Source organism: Ambystoma mexicanum, chromosome 2p (genome assembly GCF_040938575.1).
Source record: "Ambystoma mexicanum isolate Mex_15411 chromosome 2p, UKY_AmexF1_1, whole genome shotgun sequence".
NCBI lineage: Eukaryota > Metazoa > Chordata > Amphibia > Caudata > Ambystomatidae > Ambystoma > Ambystoma mexicanum.
This window is the reverse complement of record NC_090923.1, coordinates 719,379,438-719,402,620: the sequence shown is the minus strand read 5'-3', so window position 1 is coordinate 719,402,620 and position 23,183 is coordinate 719,379,438. Positions and strand designations below refer to the sequence as shown.

The window sequence follows — 23,183 nt, the reverse complement described above, 5'->3', positions numbered from 1 at the left end:
TGGAATATATTATTTCTTTAAATCAATCCCTCCCCCATCATGAGACATCTTAATAGGTCCACTGACAGAACTTAGTAGTGGGACTCTCCAAACAGAGATCATGACCCTCACTTTTTCTATTCATCTGTGGCTATTGGTAATGTGCTGTTATTCTAGTACGCCACAAAGCTGGATGTTTCCATAAACCGGGAAATGCCTAGTCTCTTGTCCTATGTGCTTACCCTGGGAATAGCTTGCTACAACACTTACTGAATGCGATTATAATATTGAACACTTTAAAAGAAATACTTTAACGCTCACTAAATGGGCGATATCAGTTATACAAATAACGGAGTGTGCCAGTTCTGTTTTTCCAATGCATTTCTGGACCCAGTCATGCATCAGTAAAAGCACTATAAAATGTATCTGATTCATACACATGTTGAATTGGGATCACATTTCGGTTTTGTTCCTATGGGAACAGGGTAGCTCTTTGCACGTACCAATGGCTGTTTGCAACGCAACAGGTGAGCGCCATGCATACAAAATGGGGGGGGGGGTGTCTGTAGGTGTTTAACTGTAATGCTACATGAATTAAATGTGATTAAGTGTCTTAAAATTAAGTCGTTTATCTGTTCTTGCTTGTCTTCTAGTTATTTGCCATGTAGTTGGAATAACATACCAACATATAGACCGGTGGCTGCTTGTAGAGATGCTGGGTGATCTCACGGGTAAGGAATATATTTTCTATAATGTTCTTGTCCTCCCTGTCAATTGACTTAGTAACAGTTATCACTGCTTGCTAGAAAAGAGTAAGTTGAGCCTTTGCCTTACATATTGTATATCCTGCAGTGCCAGATCTGAATCCTGGCTCGGACGGCTCAGTGCTTTATCCTTCCCTGAACACAATTCATTTGGTGGGCCCCTCTTATTATATTGCATAAAAGCTTGTGGAGTCCGGCATGAAGTGCTATTTTAAAAATGGGTTATAATTTTTTACGGTGCTAGCATTACCCACTCGGTTGTGCAGTTTTGGTTCCATTGAGACTGGTGAAAGCCACCTTTTTAAACCGGAGACTTTCTGGTTGCTCACAGATATTTGCCGCATGCACATTAACCACCACCAGCCATTTTACAGCCACTCTCTGCCTTTATTCATTTATTGCTGATTGACTATTGTGGGAGTAGTTTAGGTTTGAAGCTTCTGCTGTGCTCAACTATAGATCTTTCATGCTTCACGTCATGAAATTATGTGCTTCAGTAAGATGGAACAAAAATGGAAGTTTTTCTACCATTTTTCTTCTTAAAAATAGTTATAGACGCTTTTGTTATCTGGCATTCCAATGACTCGATCAATCAGCACAAGTCATTTTAGGTAATACTACAGTTACAGTTAATCCTGGATAATAATGTTTAAAGGCCTGATAAAAGCAGCATGGAACTCCAAAAAGCTCTGTTTTCTCGCCTTCTTCCTCTGTTCACTGGCTCTCTGCTGCGTTGAATACATATATCCGTCGCTTATGTGTCTTATTTGCTTGCATCATTAGTGAACTCAGATTTGTGCTGGATAACAGAGCTTTTACTGTATTAAAAGCTAAGTATGACTGGTGCCCACTACAACTTGTTCCTTTCTTCTTCTGATACCTCTTACGTTGAGGGCAATTTCATTTCCAGGAAACTTAACTATGTTGGCCCTTCGATTTAACACACATTATTTTCTTCTCCCTGCCACCTAGACATTTCTCTTGTCATGTTGGTTGCCTTTTATACTTTGTGCCTCATCACTGTTAAGATGGATGTCCAAAATCGTTCTTATGAGTGAATTTTGGGATGCCAACCTATCATGGTGAACTCGAAAGACACTGTCTGGCCACACCTAATCAACGTGGGTAGCAAAGTGGTAAGGCTTAGATTCCGATGGGGTTGGGAGCGTTGTAGTTATACAATGAGACACACGCAGGGCATTCCATTAATTCCGAATACACAGAATTACAAAAATATACAATAATTGGGCCTTTAAAATGCACCCTAAGCAAAGAAACCGGTATCCAGTGATGATATTGCAGGAAATAATAAGGAATTAATTTACAAAGATGAAACAATGTTGCAAGAAATAATAGTGGGTAAAAAAATACCTAACGGCAGATAAAATATCAAAATAAAGAAAATGTAATGATAGGACAAACACGGGTGGATTTTAGGTGTAAAAAAATAAACAGATTTAGGTTAAAATTGGAATAGTGGGGAGGGAGAATAGGAGAGTTTAGGAGAGCTAACAGGGATTTGGGGTTCCCTCCCCTCCCCGAAATAGGGTATTTTACAATGTGCACTTTAAAGGGCATTTCGATATTTTTTTCTTGCAATATTTTTGCACTCTGTAATTGTATGTCTGTTATTTCTGCAATCAAATCACAATGAATCAATGATACCTTCAGCTAAGTGTTATGATGTAACTACTATCAAACATGCCAGCGACTTCAGACCATACCAATGGTATATAAGGCGCTATATAAATGGAAAATAACAATAACAATGTGTATGTATACATCCACAATTAAGGGGTCTGAATCGAACCCATACACTTCGTTAATCAGTAGAGAGCATAAACAAGACTTTCAATAACACTCTGCAATAAAGTGAGTGAAGCCGGAGAAAAACAGTTGATACAAAACCAGGAAAAACAGCTAATCAGATTAGAGAACCTTAGATAAAACACTTACAAACAAATCTAGAATTGGGTCCCTATCTCTTAATAAATCCATGCCTGAGCTATGTGGCCTAGTGCCCTAAAGTGACCAGTTCTAAAATGTAGACTGTTCATGTAGGTTTACTATTCGATTGAGCAAGGCCAGTGGTTGCAATGAAGTGTTCCAAAAGTTCTAGTAAGTGTCTCTCTCAATCCCACCACACTAGAGAGGCTCAAGGGGGTGGATCCTTAACAAGCCCCCATCAATCTGAGTCTGGCAAGAGGGAGATGGAGACCGGACTTTACGCCCATGTTACCCTATTGAGTAGATTGTGGGACTCAACAGAGACATTAACTTACCCCTACCCTTACTCCACTTTTCCCAGAGACCACTTCAGATGTTCCGGAATCCGTCATTACCATGCACTTCTGTGCTTGGTCTGGTCAAGGGAGGCCCAGGGGTCACAAGTGCAGAGGTTGGTTTTGGGTGAAGGATTTAGTTTGTTGGTTGCGGTACCTGTATTACGGTTCGTGAGATTGGTCACCCTTGCAGTGAAAGGAAGAAGACTTGTAGAGAGCAGGTAACCTCTGGAGACCTCCAAGGATAAAGGAGACTTGATTGACCAGGAGACTCAACAGTCAGGAAGGGACAGGCGATCTTTGGTTGGTGAAAACGAGCAGGCCCTGCATAGCTTCCATTGAGTCTAGAAGGCTGAAAATACAGGTGCAGTCATCTTAGTCGCCCAAAATGGTAAGGATTTGCACCCTACAAACTGGTAGTGTGTATCCAATCTTGGATAGCCACTGGCCAAACATTCTGCCCAGCAACAGACACTCTGGGACACAGATGTGGACTGGGACCAAACAGGTACAGCACCCACATCTGGACGGACACACAGACTATCACTTTGCCCTGGAAAGCAGAGGCTTTGCTCGGGTAAAAGGCTTTACATATGCTGACGTTTCAGACAAGAGAGGCCTGGAAGACAGCAAAGGACAACATGGCCAAGGGGCAGGTGAAAACCTTGTGGCCCAGTCATTGTAGTGTATAAAGTACTCTTTATGCAGTAAAAAGCAAAAGTGTGCGAGGCAAAAGCAGCCAGAAACGTTGTAGAAAAATATCTGATGCCACCAGCCCATCCTGGTTACATTGCATTTGCAAACATGAAGTTACAAAATTAAACGTTTTAAGGATACAAAGTATCCTATCCACACTTCAATTTAAGTTTGTGTGCAGTTTTAAAATTACAAGAAACTTCAGACCTAGTCTCCCAGTACTTATAGTCCTAGACATTAATCAGTATCAGGTCAGCAGTACAAACAAATCAAAAAGAAAGGGTGTCCCATAGAAGTCCATGTAGAACAGAATTGTGACCCCGTCCAAGGTGGTACCTTGGTCTGTGGGCTGAGAAGGAAACTGGACCAAGGAGTGCGTCAGGGGAAAGAGTGGGACACGTCAGAGATAAAAACACTGACTTTACTTATGTCAGTGACTGGCAATTGGGATGAATGTACAGTTTGCAGTGTTTTGCAATATGAAAATGCAATCAAAAGAACGGAGGAGGGCTTCCCTTAATGTGGCTAATTTAATTAATGCAGATTCAGTTTATTTATGCAGGTGTTAACAATGTGAGCCAAACTTTGCTCTCACTGTTGGCCCGACCCTTTCCTTCAAACATAACCCACTCATGGTGCTAACCTGCTTTGCAGCACACAAGCGGCTTGTCAGAAGCACTCTTAGCAGTGCCTTAGTACCCATACAGTCCCATTGCTACCTACTTCGAAATAGGCCATATAAGGCATACATTTTGTAGTGTTTTCATCGTGCCTGATTTAAGGTTGGCAAACCTAGGAAACAAACTGGTATTATTTTAATGTTTCGACACCCAAAGCACTTTTAGTTAGCAATACCTAATAATGCCAGCTCTATTCTATATAACAGTGTTGATATAACAGTTCCAGCACACCTATGGCTCTATTGGCTCGTCCATAGAGCTCAATAGGCTATAAAGACGGTTTGCAAGTCAGTCTCCAGTGTTGCAGTACAATTAGAATTATAAGGCATGTATTCAAAAGTTAGGGTTCCTCTAAAGAAAAAGGCAGACTGCCAGTACTTCGATATATAAGGGCACCATAGACATGACCTCTGTACCCAGACATGCCCACCTTAGGCAAAAGTAGCTGCAGGCAAACTTAATGCACTAATGGTTTTTAGTGGAGACAGAAGACAAATAATCTATCTAGCCCCTGGACTATTGGAATAAAAACCAAGATGCTGCATTGGACAGGATAATTGGGGACAACTGGTCTCACCCTGTGCTCTGCAGCAGTGTTCTCCCTGCTGTGGGTTCAAGGCTACTTTCGACTATTGAGTCAGACAGCATGCCCCCATGGATGGGTAAAAGCCATTGCAGGAGGGTCCATCAGGAGCAGCAGGTTCCACCAAGGACATGGTCAGACTACGGCCCTAGGCAAGTCTTTCCCCATGCCAAAGAGTGCCTGTAGCAAGTGGAAGAGGACTTTGCAGTGTAGGGAAGAGCCCCACAAAATGTACAGTCACAAGAGTAGGTGACATCCATGCAATGAGGCATTCCAGGGGCAGGAGGATGCCGTTGAAATACTGCATTAGGATTCTTCCAAGCACAGAGACCAGGACAGTAAGCAGGACTTTAGACTGGTTAGTGCTACCAGTCCATTGGGCACTGCTATCAGGCCACCTCTGTCTATTTGCAATGGGGCGGTTGGCCGAGTCAATGCTGGTCAAAACAGCAGGCATCCAGCGGCCCTGAGATGGTCCTTGTCCACAGGATGCTGGGGTCACCAACTTCAGGCAAGGAGGTCCAGACGAGGATCGTGGACATGCCGTTCGACTGACAAAACCTGTTCGGCAAGGCAGTCGACGAGTCTCTTCAGGCCATTAAGACTGACACAGAAACAGCCCGTGCTCTGGACACGCTGGAGCAGCACCGTCCGTCCTTTCGTCTAACATTGGGAGCAAAGTCGGGGAGGTGTGCAAGGAGTTTTGGTGGTGGATCGTCCTCTTACCGCCAGCCCTCCTGTTCCAAGACCCAGGAAGCCTTCAGCGTTCGCTCCAGGGCCTTCAGAGGTGGCCCTGTCATCAAGACTCCCAGGGCGGCACGCCAGCTGCCAAGCAGGCCTGAACTGCTTTATTGCACAACGGTGCAGTGTATTGCACCCAGTAAAAGAAGTGTAAAAATGGGTTCACTGCCACCAACATATTCGGGACACATTTAAAAAAAATAACAAAAAGTCCCTTTGGGGTAAAGACAATGAATCGGACGCAATGTGTCCCTGCAGCACTCCACTTGAAGTGGCTTGTGATGCCGTTCAAAAGTGAAGGTGAAAAAGTAAACTGGGAGTACCCCCTACACTGGTATCGAAGTCGATTAGGTGAATGAGTTTAAAAAAGACATCTCATGCAAAAAAGTGGTCCATACAAATCCATAGCAGACATGCTGTGGGTCTTGTAGAAGGCAACGAGGGAAAGTTTCAAATAAAAATCGCTTTGGTCAAATTCAAGAAGGGTGGCATTTTCTTCCATATAGTCTTGAATTTAGAGATTGGATAGTAGTTAGCCAAAAACCTCTGGGACTGTTGCAATTTTTATTTTAGAAATTGTGTGATGAGTGGAGGTTGCTGGGGATGTGAGTCTGCTCCCTTTAGAAACACAGCTGTTTACAATGCTGGTGATGTCCATTATGAGTACTGGGAATTCTTTTTTTAATGCAGGATGCTGGCCAAGATACCATTGGTAAGACTGATGCTTTTGGGTTTTAGTTGAAGTCTAGTCATCACCTCTGAAATTATTTGAAGAAAGTGAATCTTGAAGGCAGGCCTTATGTTAATCACTGGACTTGCCTGTTTTAAGCCCCCAAATTATTTCTCCACTCCACAACAAAAGCATTTAAAAAGCAAATCGTGTTGGCTGATGTAGAAGTATTGCATAGGTATTGGCTTCATATGTCCATGTAAATGCAGCATTCAATGACTATTGTCCTCATATGACCAGAAGTAGCATTCATCATGTATTGCCAAGTAATATGCTCTGGTGCCCCTATAATGCGCCAAGTATAGGCATCTAACTGGCCCTTGGCGTCCTATTGCAATTTCTAGGCAATGTTGGGTACTAGATACTAGGTACTGAGGAGGCTACCGGTTGACCCCTTAAGCACCTTTGCCATCAGCCCTTATGCCACCCTCACCACCAGGGCACCCATCCACCAAAGAGGCCATCCACGACACTGCAAATGGTTGTTACCGGCCCCATTGCACAATATTCTTTTGTTGTTTGCTGCCTACTCATTCATACTCAACTAATGCTCTCCTTTCCCGCACAGCCGCCATTGTTACTTACCAATCTCTCATTGGGTCCTAAGACCCAAATCCTCACCCCCTTATTCCATGCCATACCTGCCTATCTGCCACCCGTTGGAAAACATAACATTCTCTGTACTTCTCCAACCTTCACTTGCCCTCTCAATCCTCTTCTTTGACTACACACTCTTCCTACTCATCCCCCACTATTTCCCTCAGACTTTGAGTTGCCCATTCAGTGTAGGGCTAATTGGACCGATAAGCAACATGACTAACCACCTGACACACTCCACTCGCTACTGATCGTGACTACCGTAGCTTGCAACAGTGTGTTTACCTTTGCCATTCTGTGCATCACACACATTGATCTCCTTCAGCCTCATCCTGTAATGAAGTGGGTGGTCGGATCCTTTGGCTCAGCAGGTGCCTCTGTTAGCAGGCCCCGTTCACCTCATGTGCTTACACTCGAGTGTGAAATGGGGTGAGCAGACTTGCCTCTATGGGCTGTGCTTGTGCACCCACCCTGTGGCACCCCATGCAAACTGTCCGCTCCTTGTTTCCCTGCCATCACGCAATACAGGGCGTCACAGCATATGCTGTGGGGGCTAATCCTCATGGCTGGCGTGCCTGTGTCATGCCCATGGCCCCATGATCCACTACTCTTGGGAGGACGGACACCGGGACGCCTCGCTTCTTCCAACAGCCCAGGACTCAGGCTGGTTGTCATGCTGGCTGCATATCCTCTCTGGCCTCGGTTCTTGTGGCTATGGCGCAGCCTATGCTAGGAAGCATTACCACCAAGGCCTGAGAGCGCTTAGAAGATGGAGGTCGTCCCTCTGTGCGGGCCTCGACCATTGTCCCCTGATGAGGGGGCATTATGACCTACCTTATAACCCTGGGCTGCCCATGAAGTCCCCTTACTTTGTCACTCCCCACCCAACGTCGTCCTGCTTTGGCTCCTTCCCCGGGGCTCATGCTGCTCTCCCTTTGTCCTACTGACGACATCCTTCGAACAGCCACTGCTGGCACATACCATTCCCACTTTCTCAAGGGCAAAGCAGCCCATTGTCCTTGCCCACTGGCAACATTTCAAATGTCCCTCAGTTGGTGCTACAGCCTACTGTCAAGACAGTTGTAAAGTGCATATACGCCTTAATGGTAAATGAACAATGTTTATACATTCAATATATGTGTACATAACCTAAATAAGGGGCATTAACCCCATGTTAGGCAGGCCCCACTTGGGTGAGGGGGTTACTTGTCCTTCTTTGCAGGCTGAAGAGGGATGACATTATGATGCTCTTTGTGAATACATCTGGCAGGCTGAGTGTTGTACAAAGAATAGTGAAGGTGGTGAGTAGATGATACTGAGCACATGTATTGTTTAGCACCAATATTGCAAAAGTAAGAGGAGCCCAATGTTACTGAATTTAAATAAAGGCTAACTGGCGACTGCAGAACAAAGCACCAGACTCTTTTTAGGCGAGTGATGAGGCATGGGAATTTCCCGAACACGATTTCTGCTAGTGTGAATGCCCTGCAAATGCTCCTGCAGTAAATAAATATGGGCATTTCTTCTGCTTGGTTAAAGGATTGATTTGATCGCTCACTAGTTTAACTTTATTCACGTTTTTATTTTGATGTTGGGAGTTTTAATGTTTGTTGTGGGAGTAGGACTTGATGTTTAATGACACTGTATATCTGCAGAGCCCCAGCTCCGAGGGTGGATGACCAAGTACGGTTGGACTGAGGACGAGCCAGGCAAGATCTTCGTTTGCAATCAGGAAGAAAACATCAAACCAAAAAACATAGTGGAGAAAATCGATTTTGACAGTGAGTGTTCCAACAACAGCACAACATCCTGCTTGATGCTAGATGTCACTGCTATATATGATCAATAACTTTCCTAATTGATGTTCTTATCCTCTAAGTGCCATTTGCGAAAGGAGTGTGTGCTTGCATGCATGCTTTGTGCCCAACCCCCCCTTCTCAATTGTGAAACATGCTGGGAACATGTATATAAATCTGTGGGCGGCAGTCTCCCTCACTCCAGAGAATGAATCACGAGGGAGCTAAAAATACCAGTGGTGGATGCTGGAAGCCGCAGTGTGTCTGATGGTTGTAGTGCTGATGTTTACAGGATTGGTTATCCTGCAGGTTCAATCAAACGAGCATCCTGTGAGAACATCTCCGGCGTCATGCTGGAGATACCAGGTTTCCAGGCAGGTTACAGCTCTTTTTATTCAACAATGCCGCCACAACTCACCAGAAAATGCTGATCTTTATAGCTCTGCACACATTTCATTCCTAGTCTTAGTTTCTTGGAATACTTGTGCTTCTTTTAAATTAATTAAAATCTTTTATAACGCGCTTAATACTGGAGACCAATCTCTTAAACTCTGAACCTGTTGCCCCTGAGTTATCCTCCCGGCCCATAAATGCATTCAGTAGTCTGGAATGACAGCTGCATCTTTTTATTCTGACCATCGCACTAGTTTTAAAGTAGCTTACTTTGGTATTTCTTCCAGCTCTGTGAGGTATTCCAATCCATGTGGTAGAAGCGGGACATTTACAGCGCTGTGTCTCCACTTGATAACAAAATCTTGTTAACGCTCTGTGGTACCTTCCATCTAAGAGTGACATTTTTCAGGTTGTGGTTGTATTTGTGTTTGAAGCTATTAAATAATTTCCAATTTATTTTTTGTTCCAATTTGAGCACATGCTATAAAGGTTGCCGTTTTCTGTTATCTTTTTAGTTTCGGCTATTATAAGCCAACACTATTGCATTGGACCACAGATGGGTTGGGGGTGCGATGGGGGTGAAATATGTGGATGGACACAAATCTTATGGGTGTTTGGTTATTTACTCACCCATTGACTGCCCAGGGCCATACTAATCTGTATGGTCATTCCCACTTCCGTCCCTTCTCCACCCAAAACCATCTCACTGGGATCTCTTTGAGCTAGCCTTTCAAGCCGTAACATCATCCTTTCTCTCAAAGTGCCTAACTGTTATTTCAAAGAGTTCTTCTGAGAGTTAATGGCTTAATCTGAGCTGTAAATGCGCTACTGGTGTAATAAACATGTCTAGAGCATATCTTCCTTCAGCCACTTGCAAGCACGTCTAAAAGATGTTCTATCATTTAACGCTTTTAGGTTGAGCTCTGCGTGCCATGTCTTGTCGCAGCATGACCTTGCCTCCAGTATGAGGTATCCAAACGTCCTTTGATCATTTTCTTTTTTGCACCTTTCCAGCAGAACAGGAAGCGTTTTGTAGATTCTCTTCCCCTTTTCTGTCTTCTGTGGGACTTCTCACCTCCTTTGACACTGTGTGTTTATTTTCTCAAACCCCTTTTCGAATTAGTCTTTTTGATTAAAATTCTTTGGTTTTTGCGCTGCTTCAGTGGTTCCAGGAATTGCCTTGTTTCACTCGCCCTTTGCCAGCTTTTTCAAATGGCAGCAATGCATTGGTTTTGGCAGGTATTTTACTTCATCTTGCCCCCATTGAGCTTATGTGACATTCCTTGTAAACTTGCATCTGGTGAGCATGCTTGCTGAGTGCTGCAACTTAGCCCTTTGCTCCTTGAGATCAAGGCTCTGGCTTATGTCCAAGAAGGGACCAGTTCTGGAGACTGCATTCTCATTCATGAAAGGGTTGCAAGCTGTCGGATTTGGGTAAGCCTGGTGAAGTACTGTGCCCGGTACTGAGACCGGTAAGGTCTTTCAGTGCTGATAGGGTGGTCATCTCCTCCATCCTGGGGCCTTTGTCCTCCTGAGCTAGTGGCAACAACCACATGTGCAATTACAAGTAAAGGCACTGGAATTGGTTGGTATGGGAATGGGCATATTGGTTAGATGAGTGGCTGAGGTTGAGTGTGTCCTCCCACAGTTTACAGAAATAACCTGTGGTAGAATCTGCAGTGAAAACACAAGGAATGAGAGAGCCATGCAGGCTTTGGTGATGCTTTGCCAGTCAGGCCTGGTGCTGGAGGTCTTTTGTTAAGACTGGCTACTTAAAAACCAGACACACCTTTAACTGAATGTTTGCTTGTTGGTCAAAAACCATATGTTGAGGTACACACATCAGAGTCGCTGTACCTCTTTGAAGGGCCAGGGACCTGCTCCTTGGCCATCTTCATACTGTCCAAAGAGGCTATTGTTTCAAAAACGCAATGTAACAGCTGGCAAAATTGTGGCAATTTGAGAACATCTCCAATATTAGATGGCAAAGGATTTCTTCACCATCTGATTCCTAGGCTGAGCTGCAGCAGCAGCTCGACATTGGCAAACATGTGACTGATACTCCTCTAGTGCAGTTAGCGGTAAAAATGAAAAGATAATCCTGTTGGGCATAGGTCAGCTAGTTAGTGGAGGGGCGGAGGGTACAGAGGCTGCCTTTCCCCTTCTCAGTCGAAGATGTAGTTGGGGTTGCCTGCTTCTGGGCCACAGGAGATGGGCATCATCTTGTGGTCACACGGTTCAAGTCAACCAATTGGGCATCAGCATGTCTCTTTAATGGCTGCTCTCTTGGGCGAGTGTCAGGCAAGAGAAGGCTGTGGACTGTTAATCTTGTGCCCCTGTGGACCTTGGCTTCTTGCTCTAGAGTAGGGCTTCTTGTGCCAGTGATGGAGTGTGAATGAAGGGCCACTGTGTCATTTCTCTTCTTTTTCTTCCCGTGATAGAACCTCCTTCTTAATATTTGAGTCTAGTTCTCTACTCTATAACCCACATTTTTCAAGCGTTTGGCTTTCTAAACAATGAAACTAGATCACAAAGACCAATGTTCTTGTGGCAATGGCATATCCCAGTCAAATTGGCCTATTATGGCCTCTTTGTTCAAAGAAGCATTATGTTGAATTTGAGAAGTGTCAGAAAGGATTAAGAGATCATTCTTCCAATCCAGACCACACATTTCTTCAGCTGAGAAGACACTGCAACAAAGATGAACGGAACCATACAGGGCTTCGGTTGGTCCTTTCTTTTTTTTTCCTTTGAATTTTATTTTGTTACCCTCTCGTGGTTTTGCATCTGCCCAGAAAGCCGCGAAGACCAACTTGGTTTGATGCATCAAATCCTGAATCTCACTTTCCTGCGAGCTGAAAACCATTCCAGTGCCTGCAATACTTTGAGGGTGTTACACCGAGCAAAGGCATCTTTGGTGTCCTTTCAAAGGCAAGCCCCTGACTAAACTATTGGTAGGGCCACCCAACATGGCCACCCATGTTGGGCCACCCAACATGCTTCTGAAAACATTGCATTTGAATGCTAACTCCAGAAGGAAGGTATCCTGTAGCCCAGATGTTCTGCCCAGCCTTACTTGAACCTGGTTGGTACAGGTAGTCTTCCCATCGCTTCCTTGGTATAGTCTATTTATTGAACGGGTTGGGAGGGAGACTGAAAATACCACCCACCTCTCCCCATGAGCATATGTCATGAATCAAACTGACATGGTATGGGGAAACGCGCAGAACAAAGGGTGACGGTTGTAAGCTCTTGTTATGGGTCAGTGACCATGCAAGAAGTGACGCGGCAAGTGGCACACTCTATAACATCTTTTAAGTAACAACATACATTCTCTGCATGGCTGGCCATGCAGGCATATCCCAGCCAGGTTGTAAAGGAGAAAGAGCAAGGGTTAAGAGAACTGGGCTCACTATAAAGGCAATGCACAGACTAACCTTCAGTGTGTCTTGGTATTGGTATTCTTTTTTTAAAAACATATATTTTTATTAAGTTTACAACATAAAACAGTTGGAGAAACAGTCCCCTTCCTCCCCCCCAGGAATCCACCTCACAGTTTAGCTTCAGATTGTAAAGTCAGTCTCTTATCTGAACATATCAAGAATCCTAATTTTATGTGGGCACCATTGTTCCATATAATCACTTTGTAGGTACTACAAAGTGTCCGACCAATCCTCCCTGAATTTCTGGTAGTCCCCTTGCAGGTTGTAGGTGATGAGTTCCATTGTAATGTGGGACCATGCCCTACGAATCCAGTCTATTGCGATGGGCGGGGTTCTTTGCTTCTTTTTTTTGGGCGATTTCCAACCACCCCCCAATTAGGTGCCCCATGAAGTTTCTTTTCTGTGTTTTGGTGAAGGTTTTGTCCTTTGGGTCCCAGTTCCCACACAGCCACACCTCCTCTCCCAGATCCCCTGCCCCTCTAAATATTTAGCACATATGAGTCTTAATGTCCCTCCAGTATTATTGTAAATTTGGGCAGTCCCACCATATGTCTCCTAGTGCGTTCCCTTCCACATGCCCTCCAACATTCGTTGGGGGAGTCCCGGTACATCTCATGGAGCCTTTCTGGTGTGTAATGCCATTGCAGGAGGATTTTCATCCACATTTCTTTTGAGTGTATTGCTCTCGTAAGTTTGGATATCAATCCCCACGTATGTTCCCACCAACCCCTTGGTATCGAACTTCCCAAAGTTTTTTCCCATTTTTTGACGTATTGCCAGGTAACCTTCTCCTCTGAGGAGTTGACGAATCTATATGTATTCGATACAAACTTCTTTGTCCCGTCATTGGTCATGATGTACTGGTCAAACAGGGTTAGTTCCCTAGTAGCCGCTCCTCGTATTCTCGGCGTGTCCAGCCAGTGGCACAGCTGATCATATTTACACTTGTACGTCCATTTCAGATGCATTAGGGCAATACAGTCTTCAAAGGACCTGATTTGTTAGTCCTGGTACATGTCCACCACTATGTGGCAACCCGCCTCTTTCCACTTTTGAAAAGCCTTTTTCTCTAAACCCGGCAGGAATTCTGGGTTTCTAAATAACGGCATGAATGGGGCTGGATCTTTAGTTAGGGTGCCTTTCTTAGTTGCTCCATCCCATATTTCCAATGCTGCCTGCATGATTTCACTTATTTGTAGGTTTGGATGTCTGTGTGTCTTCCCAGCCCATTGCATGTATCTTGTCGGGGTTGTCGCCACAGCTCCATCTTGGGCAACCCACAGTTTTTGGGAGTCACTAGGTATCGATTCTTTCAGGACCCATAGTTGAGCCTCCTCATAGTATCTTCTAAAGTGGGGCAGTGCACAACCCCTGTCTTTCCGGGGTGCAGTTAGGACCAAGCTAGAAACTCTAGGAGTTTTCTTTTGCCAAATATATTCCTTGACGGTTTTTGTCAAAGCTTTAAAAAAGGACCCTGGGAGTCGTATTCGTAGGGCCTGAAATAGGTAAAGAAGTTTGGATAGGATGGACATCTTGATGACTGTTATCCGCCCCCACCATGATATCGATAGTGGATTCCACCTCTCCATGTCCCTTTATTATTTGTTGCAACAGGTTTGGATAGTTTTGTGAATATTTTTTGCGTGAGGATGATTCCCAAGTATTTGGTCCCTGACGTGGCAATATTTAGTTGGAGGCTATTTGCTACCGAGTGAATCCGTATTGCATCCCCTGCAAGTGTCAGGATTTCAGACTTCTGCCTGTTTAGCCTTAGTCTGGATATGGACCCATATTTGACAATCTCCTGCATCAGGATAGGGAGTGAGTTAATAGGATCCCCCAGCGTACGCTGTTTTGTGGGTTGTTCCTCCCATTTCTGTGCCCTTTATATTTTGACTGTTCATTATGTGCGTTAGGAGTGGCTCCAAGAACATTGCGTAGAGCAGTGGGGATAGTGGGCACCCCTGTTTCGTCCCTCCCTCTCTCGATCAGGATCTTATTGGACAAGGACCCATTCACCGCTATCCTGATGTTGGGGGAATTATAATTGGCTTTTATCATTTGGATAAATGTATCTCCTATCCCCATTTTCTTCAGTATACGGAATAGTAGGGACCATTCTACGCGGACAAACACCTTTTCTGCGTCCAATGTTAGTATCACCGCGGGCGTTCGTGTTATTTCTATTTTTTCCACAATGTGGAGGGCCCTCCTAATATTGTCATGTGTTTGTCGGGGACGAATCCTGACTGATCCTGGTAGATCAGTTTGGGGAGTACCTGTGTAAGTCTGGAGGCCAAGATTTTTGTGTACAGCTTAGTGTCTAAGTTTATCAGTGCTATCGGTCTGTAGGATGATGGTAATTCGGGGTCTTTCCCCTGCTTATGTATCGCCAACATCTAGGCCTCGTTCATCGTTGGGGTAATGTTGTGTTTGTCTTTAAAGGAGTTATATAATTCGGTCAAGGTCGGGGCCAATATAGGTCTATATTCCTTATAAAATATTGCTGTGTAACCATCTGGGCCCGGGGCCTTATTTCTGGGTAGGTCTCTAATCGCCTTATTGACACCTTCTAGTGTTATGTCGCAGTCTAATGTGTGTTTCTCAGTATCTGATAGAACTGTAATATCCACCCCCTCTAGGTATGATTTTTGGAGATTCTCGTCCGGGCGGTCTGAGGAGTACAAGGTTCTGTAGAACCGCTCCAATAGCTCCCCCATTTCTGTATTTTGGGTTTTCTTATTCCCCACGTCGTCTCGGAGAGCCATTATTGTCCTGTCTTTTTGTTTCCCCTTCAGTTGTCTGGCTAGTAGTCTATCCGCTCTGTTAGCCTTAGTATAGTACCAGTGTTTTAGCCACATCAAGTGCCTTTCTGCTTTTTTTGTGCGAATCAATTCTTATTGACCTTGGACATGTCTCGGGGCTTTTTGTAATTTCCTAGTTGGGTTCAGCATTATTTCTGCCTGAATAATACCAATTTGGGCCTCCAGTTCCCTTTCCCATTGGTGATTGAGCTTTTCTTTTTGGGCCTTCAGTGCAATTATGTGACCCCTGGTTACTGCCTTTAAGGCCTCCCACTGCGTTTCAATCGGTATGTCTGGGTGGCTGTTTGTGAGATACTCTGTAATTTGTTCTCGGGCATTGTTCCCCATTACAGGGTCCCTAATTATCTCCTCAGGAAGTCGCCATTTCCATAAACCGGTCGCCCGTGGAACAAGCGCTGTCTCAGCCCATAAAGGGGCATGGTCAGACAGTGCTCTTGAGCCAATGTCTGTCCTTCGTGTTTTGCCTAAGATGCCCTGTGAGGCCCACAGATAGTCTATCCTGGACATCGTGTGGTGCACGTGTGAATAATACGTGTAACCTCGGAGGTTGGTGTTTATGTGCCTCCAGATGTCTCCCAGTGCCAAATTGGACATTTTCTTTTTCAGGGCCTCTGAGGGAGGACATTGTCCATGCTGTCTGGGGGCAGCTCTATCCATTGAGGGGTCCCATGCTATGTTCAGGTCTCCCCCCAGTATTTCCGCTGACGCAAAGCGTTCCAGCTTCTCAAGCACTTCTTTAAGAAATCCCTCCTGCCCCGTGTTAGGAGCATACACTGCGGCCAGAGTTGGGGGGTAGCCTTCTATTACCGTATTTGCTAACAAATATCTGCCCTGTCTATACGCCTCTGTTTGAAGCACTTGTACTTTTAGGGAATCCCTAAATGCAAGCAATATTCCCGCCCTTTTGTCTTTAGCATTTGCCTGTAATAGCTGGTTGTATCCTTTCAACTGTATCTTACCCTTGTCCTGTCCCTTTATGTGTGTTTCTTGTAGCATAATAATATCATATCTATCTTGTTTCAGATAGTGTTCTACTTTTTTCCTTTTGACAGGAGAGTTGAGGCCCCTGATGTTATATGTTAATACCTTGGTGCCCATCCCGTGTCTAGATGAAGAGCCTCTTGATTGTTTCCTTTGATACGTTCCATGAGGACTGTGGTGGTTCCCGGTTTCTATCCCCCCCTCCCCTAGGCTCACCCCAACTTGCCTACTTACCCCCCACCCCCAAAACTGCCCTGAGAAGAGCCCTGGTTACTATGTTCGCTCAGGCGTTGCACCCTGCGCGCCATGCTCTTCTATCCTCTGGGATAACTTGTAGGGTGTACTAAAACCCCTCCGGATTCCAACAGGTGCCACGGGGGCTCTCCACCCCCGCACCCCCTCCGCACCTTATATTGTGAAAAACTCTCCTTCTGTAATGTTCTCTTCATGTCCGCCTGCTTGGGCAGACCGTGGTCCCTCCAACGGGTGCATCAGGAACTTCTCCAGTTATTGTCACTCATCTTTTGATGTTGGAGCTCTCCCCTTCCATTCTCCTCTGGTCCAGTGCCAATGTGACCGTTTCTGTTTTTTTTTTTTTTGTGTCCCTTTTCTCTCCTTGTGGTTCTTCCTCTTGATCATTTATGCCCAATATTTGTTTCTCCTCTGCTTCCCATCCCACGTAAACAGGAGCCCGAAGGGGAATGTCCATTTAGATCTGATCTGTTACGACATTAGGATTTTCACCACTGGACCCATTTCTCTGCGTTTCTGTAGCGTGGTCTGTGCCAGATCCTGCTAGAACTGCACCACCACCTCCCCATTCATCCTGATGTGATCCATATTTCGGGCCTTCCGCAGAATCAACTCTCTTTGGGGATAGGAGGAGAGGGCTGCTAGAACGTCTCTTGGCCTCGCACCGGGTTCTCCCGACCTCTTTTGTCCCACTCTATGGATCCTGTCAATTCCTACTTCTTCGTCCTCCATGTCCAGGATCTCCTTGAACACCTGTTGTACTGCTTCTTTCTGGTCTCTGTCCTCCACTGTTTCTGGCATGTTTTTTATTCTTATATTTGATCTACGAGATCTATTTTCAAGGTTGTGGGTTCGGGTCCGTTGTTCTTGAACTTTTGCGTTCTGTTGTGCCTCCTCGTCGAGGTTTTGGGTAATTTTTTTCCAAGGTGTCCGTCCTTTCTCCCAGATTTGTGATTTCCGTTCTTTGTTCTTGCATAGCTATTCGCATGTCTTTTTTCATGTCTTCAAATTGTGTCTGCGTTGTTGCTAGAAATTGCGTCTGGAACTCCCCGAACCACGTTTTCATGTCCTCCCTTGTAGCCATGTCAGGGTCCAGCGAGTCCGTGATCTGTCGTAGGTTGTACCTCTGGGGTCTTTTTCCTTGTGGATGTGGGAGGATTGGAGTGATCTGGCCCCCACAGTTACGTTAGACTCTGATGTGCTTGTTGGTCCTGTTGCGCTGTCCTCCCCCTGGATTTTGACATAGGTGCTGGTATGGTTCTTCTATCTTATCGATTCTGTTACCCTTCAACCCTTTGTTGAAGGTTTTTGTTCCTCTGGTTTCTCCCTCAAGGGTATGATGGGGAGTTGAATAGCTCCCGTTATACCTGCACTTGTCTTTTGGAAGCCCTGCTGGGTGGGGTCTAGCCCCTTGTTGCTGCTCGCAGAGTCTCCGTTGCCCACCTCAGCTTCTCTTTTCCGGGGGCGGGGTCTACCAGTGCCTGTTTCTCCCCGTCTTGGAATGGAAGACCTCCGTTCCGTGTCGAATATGAAGGTTCTGCAGGAGTGTAATGGAGTTTACTGTCAAGGACTCCTCGATCTGTGCCCCTCGGGATCACTGAATGTGACCCCCCTCCAGTATTGAGGGTGGGTACAAGTCCCCCCTGATCCAGCCGGGCCCCTCCTTTAGGCGGGGGGATTCAGACTGCTGGGTCCGGTAAGGTCTGGCTTGGAGTGGGGGGGGGGCTCATAGCTGCATGGGCCTTGTGTGCCTGCCTCCTCTCCTCAAATGTTTGGTGGACCGAGCCCCCACTGCCCCCCCAATCCTGCGTACCTGGGAGAATGGCTGTCTGCTGCCGTATACGTCCACCGTTTCCCCGTGCGGGGAAGCTTCCTCTGGGCCGCTGAGAGAATCCAGCCCCCCTGGTCTGCGCACACGGCTATGCTCCGGGTCGGGTCTCGCCCCGCGATTGCCCAAGCTCGGCTTCAGCAGTGCTGGCCTCTTCTTCCCCCTGGGCTTGGTGTGCGAGTTGCCGTGTGCCCCCGTACGGCGTCCCAGGGCCGTCCCCGGCCGGGCCGCGTTGCTTCTCGCGCTTGGACGCCGAACGCACACGGGTGTCCTCCATTGCTGGCAAGTTCCGCTGCTAGTTCTCCATACCAGGAGTTCCGCCTCGGAGACTGCATCCGCTTTCGAATCTTCCGACTCAGGTTCTCAGGGCTGCTCCGGTTTGTGCCTTGGTGCGGTGTTCCACGCTGGGCCCCGTAGGGCGTTCCGGCAATGTAGGAGTCGCGCGCGACGGGGCCCGCCTCTGATGCCTGGGTTACTAGATTTCGCCCACTTCGATCTCCTCAAACTCTGCTGTAAGAAGCTTTTACTGCCCGCGGCTTCTATCAGATGTGGGTAGAGGTTTTCCGCGTCTTTGTTATGCTTATCTGATGCGGCGTTAATGGGGGGACGGACGGAGCGACCCTCACACACGTCTGCTTCCCATCGCCGCCATCTTGGAATCCCCGGTATTCTTAATCTGCTGTGCACAGAATGGAAGGGGTTTCAGAGGATCTGTTTGGATTTGACCATGGCAGAATTGTTTGCGGCGGAATTGACCATAGTCAATTTTGCAGCAAATACAATTTTACCGCGGCCAAACCCTGCAAATCTATGTCCCCGCATACATCTCCCCATCCCCCCACTTAACTTTTACATGCCGCTGCCTCTCCTCACCCTGCAGCGTCAGTTCCGTCCCTCTAACGTGGGTCAGATCTAACGCTGCAGGGACCCCTTTCACTTTTTATTTTGTTTTGCCCGACTGCAATCTTCAGGAAGTGCGGCACATCCCCTGGTCCCCATGTTCGGCATTTATTACCCAATTTGATCGAATTAAATCGATCGAATGGTACTGGCCGAATTCGGTCAGATGTACCATTCAATCAATAACATTTGATCAAATAGGATTCTAAACCTTTTCGTTGATGCAGTTTGTTGTTGTAATCTGAGCCAGGATAGAGGACACATTTTGGCTTGGAATTGAGGCCTGTCAGGAAGACTTTCATCCCTGTTGAATAGCTTTTATTCGAACTTCATTATTATTTAGGTATTTATTGAGCGTGAAACTAGCTTCAGAAGCAAGAGTGCTTTACAGTCGTAGGTGGAAGAACGAGGTTAGGGAGCAGAGAAACAAAGGAGTTGGGATCTAACCGGGGAGGGAGGGCAATTTTTCAGGAATGGATTTACAAGCAACCCGAGGATGACACTTGAGATCTGATCACCCAGTCTAGGGTAGTATGGGGGGGCGGGAGGGTGTGTGGACTTGGTTGTTAGGGAGGAGCCATTCCTTGAAGAGGAGGGTCTTGAGCTCCTTCCTGAACTGTAGAAGTGTGGGGGAGAATCGGATGTTGATGGGGTGGAGGTTGCAAAGTATTGGGCCGTAGACGTCCTGTCTTCTTGTTGTTCCTTCCTGCACTGGCAAAGTTCAAGGCAGTAGGTGTCCTTACTTCTGGTGGATCGTAGGCCACCATAGATGCTGGTTTCTCAGTAAGGTAGCTTGAGGACTTAAAGGTGACCGCCTTGTAGATGATGCAGCAGGATTTGAAGATGATACAGTGCAGTTCGATGAGGGTTGGGGTGTTGTGGTCGAATTGTTGAGTTGTGCTGCAGAATGCATGACACATCTCAGGGGACCAAGGAGAGTCGCAGAAATGACCTTCCAAAGGACCAAGACTTGGACAGTAGATCTGAAATTGTTTTGATTTTACGCATGAGAAAATAGGTACCAAGCTGTTTTTTCACTTCCTTGCTATGTGCTGTTTGAAGGAGAGGTGTCTGTCAGTGTGGAGCCCAACAGACATGGCACAGGTTGCTAGCTGGGGTGTGCAACCTTTAAGGCGCATAGAAGAGAGCCAGGTCTGGATGTCCGGGTGTTCAGTTAGTCAGCAGTAGGAATTCCGTCTTGAGGGGTTGAGCTTCAGGTAAGCACTGGATATCCACGATTGGATCAGTGAGAGGCAGGCCTGGAGTCTGTGGCTATCTCCGATGTAGGATACCTTGAGGTAGAGCTATGTATGATCTGCGTATCGGTGGATGTGTATGTTTTGTGGAGCATGGAGGGTTCCAAGCGGTTCCAGGTAAAGAGTGAAGATCACAGGGGAAGGGATGGTTCCTTGCGGGACTCCATAGGAGATGGGCAGAGTTGGTGATCTGGAGTACTCCATTTGTCTAAACTGTTGGCAATTAGCAAGGAACCAGGTGGGGACGGTCTCTCTGATCCTCATGCAGCGATGTAGATTGTGAGTATCTGGTGGTCTGTGTCGCATACTGCTCAGAGGCCAAGGAGAACCAGGAGGCAAGGGTGGCCGTCATCGTGGATTTTAAGGGCATTATTGATCACCTTAATGGCAGCCGTTTCTGAGCTGCATCTGGGTCTGAAGCCAGATTGGAAGGACTGAAGGAGGTTTGTTTTGGAGTTGCGCAGCTGCTACTTTCTCAAGGATTTTACCTAAGAAGGGAAGATGGTGGTTGTGGTGGCAGTTGCTAAGGTTGTTGGGGTTTAGTGCTAGTTTTTTAAGAAGCAGGAGGATCTGTCTGGTCTTGAGGGTTCAGTGGAAGGTGCCTCGAGTTAGGGAGCTGCTGATTGTCGGGTAGGGGAGGAGTGCTTCAGTCAGATGTTTCTTGGGTACGTACGGAGGCAGGGAGGATGTCGTCCACATACAATGTGGCCTTGAGGGTTGCTAGGATGGCAGTGAGGTTTCCATAGTGAGTATCTTGAAAGTTGTCCAAGTAGTTTTGGTTTTGCGAGATGGGATGGGTGTCCCGGCAAAGTTTCGAATCAATAGTTTCGAATAACAAAAGTTCCGAAACAAAAGTACCGAAAAGAAAAGTTTCGAATTATTTTTTTTAGTAAAGGGTTTATTTTAATTTAGTATAGTTAAATAAAGTGTTTTTTAAAAACAAGGGGTTTGAGGGGGGACCCCCCATAAAAATAAAAAAAGTGAAACTTGTTTCGACACTTTTGTGTCAGAACTTTTGCCAGTCGAAACTTTGACTGTCGAAACAGTCCCTATGAACCATGGGATGTGTTGGTGTCTGTTGGCGGCTCATGCACATACTACTGATGAAGAAAGAGTTGATGGCAGTGGATTTCTCAATGGAGTGTGGTACGGGTGGGTCGGACAGAGGGTTGGTGCAGTGCTCGATGGCTTTGAAGAAGGCTCTGCTTTCTATTTTTGCCTTGGCTATGGTATGAAGCACAAAGTTCCTTGAGCAGGGGGAGGTCAGATGCGCTGCAGGATTCTTGCCAAGTCTTTTGTTTCTGATGTTGGTGGTTGTTGTTGAGTTTCTTAAGTGTACCAGGTGCTCAAGATTTAGGCTTGAGGGTGTGTTTTACTTGGGCGTGGTGGTTGATGTTGGTTGTGAGGGTGGTGTTGAGTTCTTGTGGAAGAGTCGCAATCCTGGTTCATCTTGTTTAGTGGAGTTTAGCAGAAGGTCTTCCTTGGGGGCCTCCACTGGGAAGTTTTTGAATTATCTGATGGCCTCCTTTTTCAGGCTTTCCAATGGGTTTGCATGTGGTGTGACTAATGTCAAAGGGGATTGCCAGATGGTCTGACCATTCGAACAGGACTAGAGAGCAGTGATGGAGTGTGGGCAGGACACAGTGATGATACCTTTCCTGAGAGTTGGGTCTTTCATGTGCTGTTTGAGATGCAGAGTGTTGAGGAGGCAGTGGAGACCTTTAATTGACTTGCTTGCTGGGTTGACAGGGATGTTCAACTCACTTAGGAAAATGTTATAAATGAGACATGGTGGCGACCAACATAAGGGTGTCCTCTACCCAGCAGACCGTCATTCTGAGTTGGCCTAGAATCCCCAGGTTGACTCTGGTACAGTAATTCTCTTCTAGTCTTTCTACACTGCTCCATTCTTCAGGGCCACAAGCTTGTTGAAGATGTAGGTTAATAATTCCCTTCTTGTACAGATATTCCCCATTGCATCCAGGCCACGTGCCTTTTCCATCAAATGACTAACTTTGAACATGGATGATTGTCCTGTGACACCTGATGAGCAGAGCAAGAAATAATGTTTTCATCCAACTCTTTTCGTTTCCAGGTGTATCCAGCATCATGGCTTCCTCGCAGTGACAAATCCTTCAAAGACCCAGCAACTTCTTTGGACAAAGAGTTTTTAATCCCTTCTCTCCAACTTGTCAACAACACAAATAAAAACGATTTAAATTTGGCCAATGGTAGTCTTTATTTAATCCATGTGGTTCTGCAAGCAAAGCATGTTATAGGAGGTGGTCTGTTTTTCTTTTTTAAGGCACTCTGAATTATCTTTCTATTGGTAATATAGATAAATTGTTTAAAAATGTAAGGGACCCCCAAAGCCTGGAGCTTTTTTTGGAAATCATAAGGACAGCATCGTTCATAACCTAAAATGTATATCCCCTTGGCAAAAGAGTGAAGGGTGTT

The 23,183-nt window shown here is 46.0% G+C and overlaps 1 protein-coding gene across 1 annotated transcript in view; it reads left to right on the top strand.

Moving 5' to 3' along the window:
- Positions 1–22,950, top strand: part of EIF3K (eukaryotic translation initiation factor 3 subunit K) — a 152,000-nt gene extending 129,050 nt beyond the window's left edge. The window contains exons 6-8 of the mRNA XM_069644315.1: positions 633–710; positions 8,708–8,833; positions 22,822–22,950. Of these exons, the coding sequence (XP_069500416.1) occupies positions 633–710; positions 8,708–8,833; positions 22,822–22,853 (236 nt within the window). The 3' untranslated portion in view covers positions 22,854–22,950. The remainder of the gene's footprint in view (positions 1–632; positions 711–8,707; positions 8,834–22,821) is intronic.
- Positions 22,951–23,183: the final 233 nt, after the last annotated feature.